This window comes from Carlito syrichta, unplaced genomic scaffold, assembly GCF_000164805.1.
Source record: "Carlito syrichta isolate Samal-C Ts95f unplaced genomic scaffold, Tarsius_syrichta-2.0.1 Scaffold304458, whole genome shotgun sequence".
Lineage (NCBI taxonomy): Eukaryota > Metazoa > Chordata > Mammalia > Primates > Tarsiidae > Carlito > Carlito syrichta.
In genome coordinates, this window is record NW_007248554.1 from 30,516 (window position 1) to 33,704 (window position 3,189).

At 49.4% G+C, this 3,189-nt stretch overlaps 1 protein-coding gene across 6 annotated transcripts in view; it reads left to right on the top strand.

Annotated features, from left to right (window-relative positions):
* Positions 1–3,189, top strand: part of CAMKK2 (calcium/calmodulin dependent protein kinase kinase 2) — a 63,225-nt gene that overhangs the window by 10,647 nt on the left and 49,389 nt on the right. For all 6 annotated transcript variants that reach the window (XM_021713323.1, XM_008059963.1, XM_008059961.1 and 3 more), the window contains exon 5: positions 2,814–2,947. In XM_021713323.1, coding sequence (XP_021568998.1) covers positions 2,814–2,947 — 134 coding nt within the window. The remainder of the gene's footprint in view (positions 1–2,813; positions 2,948–3,189) is intronic.

The following is a 3,189-nucleotide window of genomic DNA, read 5'->3' on the forward strand; positions in this document are numbered from 1 at the left end:
GCACTCCAGTTTGGGCGACAGAGTGAGACTCCAACTCAAAAAAATAAATAAATAAATAAATTTTTTTCAACTTTATTTTTATTATAGAGATGTGGGGTGCAAGTCAGGATTAGGTACATAAGTAATCTATGTGCAGATGAAGTTTGGGCCTCCCACTGGTCCTCACTTCCTGTGGTTTAGGATCAGGCACCTTTAGTAGTGTTATGTCACTCCTCCTTCCCATTCTTCCCTCTTCTGACAGTGTGCTGTGACTGCAGTGGCATGCTCATGGCCACCGCAACCTCGACCTCCTGGGCTCAGGCAATCCTTCCGCCTCAGCCTTCCAAGTAGCTGGAACTACAGGCGTGTGCCATGATGCCCGACTAATTTTTTGATTGATTGTAGAGACAAGGTCTTGCCAAGTTGCCCAGGCTGGTCTTGAACCCTTGGGCTCAAGCATTCCTCTCACCTCCGCCTCCCAAAGTGCTGGGATGACAGGCATGAGCCACCATGCCCAGCCAGTTCTTTGTTTCTGTGATAGATACTGAGTATGATCGTCTCCAACTTAAAATGGTGAATTTTGAAAATGTCAATACCATGATGTATTTGAATTTTGTCTACCAAAACAAAACAAAGAACAGGAGGACTTATAATGGAGAACACCCTCTCCTCTTCCTTCTCCCTGCAGGTCGTCCTCACATTTAGCTCTTTCAGGTGCTGATAGTCACTGCGTGTGGTCAGATGATAGACCAGCAGGTGAGCGTATTGGCGGCTGCTTCAACACAAGCTCCCTGCCAGCTTGCTGGGCAAGATGTCAGCTTGGGCCAAAAGTTGAACCAATAAGAGAAAAGCAAACCCCATCCTAACACCAGGACCCGGGTTTATCCTGTTTATCCAAACTCTTAACCAGATAATAGTCCTCGTGTTGCTGTTTATTGATTTGTCCATTTTGGACATCTGCTTTTGACTGCCTCCAACGACAGATGAGGATTTCGCTTGCTTGAACCTCTCCTTACCTCCTGTCTTAACAAAATAACAAGTGCTATGCTGTAACAGCTACCACAGACTGGGTGGCTTAGCCAGTGGACATGTATTTCTCACAGGTCTGAGGTCTCACAGGTCATAGATGGCACCTTCTCACATGGCCGAGAGGGGAAGCAGCTCTCTGGGGTCTCTTTTATAACAGCACTGATCTCATTCCTGAGGGTTCGGTCCTCACAACTTAATCACTCCCCAAAGTTTCATCTCCTTATACTATCATATTGGGAATTAGGTTTTCACATAGGAATTTTGAGGGGGCACATACATTCAGACCATAATACCTCCCTTTCTCCAACCAAGTGATACCATGATTTCATGGTGTTTAGCTCCTCTCTTGTTACATACTTGCCACTTCGTCCTTGTTCTGGCTGGTGTAACTAGTGTCTCCCACCTCTCCACTTTGTAAGATGAGGCTGTTGGCGCCTCCCGCTTCCCTGTGAGCTCACCTTCCCTACATGTCACATCCCACTTCTAACACCTGCACCTTGGCCTTTCCTTTTCCAAGGCTGATCACAACTACATTTCATTCTGTTAATCACACTTATAACCTTACTTGCATGGAACACGTGGCACCATGAGTGTTTTCACTATGGGCCTTTACATGCATGTGACTTTTTGACTGTTGTCGACTGCAGGGCCAAGCGGTGACCTGAGTGCCTCTTTTTTCTGGCATAGTTTTTTGTTTTTCTTTCACTGATGTTTACTTCATTTTTTTCTTTCTTTCTTTCTTTTTGAATCTGTCTCACGCTGTCACCCAAGCTGGAGTGCAGTGGCACACTGTAGCCTTGACCTGCTGGGCTCAGGCAATCCTTCCACCTCAGCCTTCCAAGTAGCTGGAACTATGTGCAACCACGCCCAGCTAATTTTTTGATTTATTGTAGAGATGAGATCTTGCCATGTTGTCTAGGCTGGTCTCGAACCCCTGGGCTCAGGCAATACTCTCACCTCTGCCTCCCAGAGTTCTGGGATTACAGGCATGAGCCACCATACCCAGCCTACTTCATTTCTTTTCCCTGCCTTAATTTTATACCTGTGTTATTTCCATGAGTTAAGGAGATGAGGGATACTTTTTTTGTTGTTTTTTTGTTTTTTTTTTTTAAGTTATATTTATTTGTTTGTTTGTTTGTCTGTTTTTGAGTTGGAGTCTCACTCTGTCACCCAGACCGGAGTGCAGTGGCCGCTTCCGGCCACCGCAGCCTCGACCTGCTGGGCTCCAGGGATCCTTCCACCTCAGCCTTCCAAGTAGCTGGAACTACAGGCGCGCACTACCATGCCCGGCTGATTTTTTGATTTATTGTAGAGATGAGGTCTCGCTGCCCAGGTGTGTCTCGAGCCCGCGGGCTCAGGCAATCCACTCACCTCAGCCTCCCAAAGGCGTGGGATTACAGGCTGAGCCACCGAGCCCAGCTGAGGGATACTTTTTATATCCATTTTACAGAGTAGAGAAACTGAGTCCCGGAGAGGGGCAGTGATTGACATGCTCTGGGTTATTGAGATTGCTTAGTGGGACCCCGGATACCTCGGCGTACTCCTGCCTCTCGCTGTGGACTGGGGCAGGTGACAGGAAGGAGGAGGCTAACAGCAAGCGTGAACAAATTGGTTCAGGGCTCTGGCCTCGCTGATTTCCAGCAGCAGATGAGAGAGCGGAGGAGAAGACTGGTCAAAGTTCCAGGTGGCATCAGCCCCTCCAACCCTGAGGAGACCTTCTCCCTATGGTCATTCCCACTTGCAGCTGACTTCCGCAGAGGCAAGTGTCTTTGCCCTGACCCCAAGGCCGTTTGTGTCTCCTCCAGGTCGCCCCCCACCCCGAGGCACCCGGCCAGCCCCCGGGGGCTGCATCCAGCCCAGGGGTCCTATTGAACAGGTGTACCAGGAAATCGCCATCCTCAAGAAGCTGGACCACCCCAATGTGGTGAAGCTGGTGGAGGTAAGGGCGGGAGGGACACAGGGGAGAGAGGGAGGCAGGCTGATGGTCCAGCCCCGGCCACACCACGGGTTTCCAGGGAGAACTGAGTCACACCCAATAGCCTGCTGCGGGACTGAGTCGTCCTTGCTCCAGGTTCCTTCACCCCATCCTAAGAAGATTTATTTATTTATTTATTTATTTTGAGTTGGAGTCTCACTCTGTCGCCCAGACTGGAGTGCAGTGGCCGCTCCCGGCCACCGCAG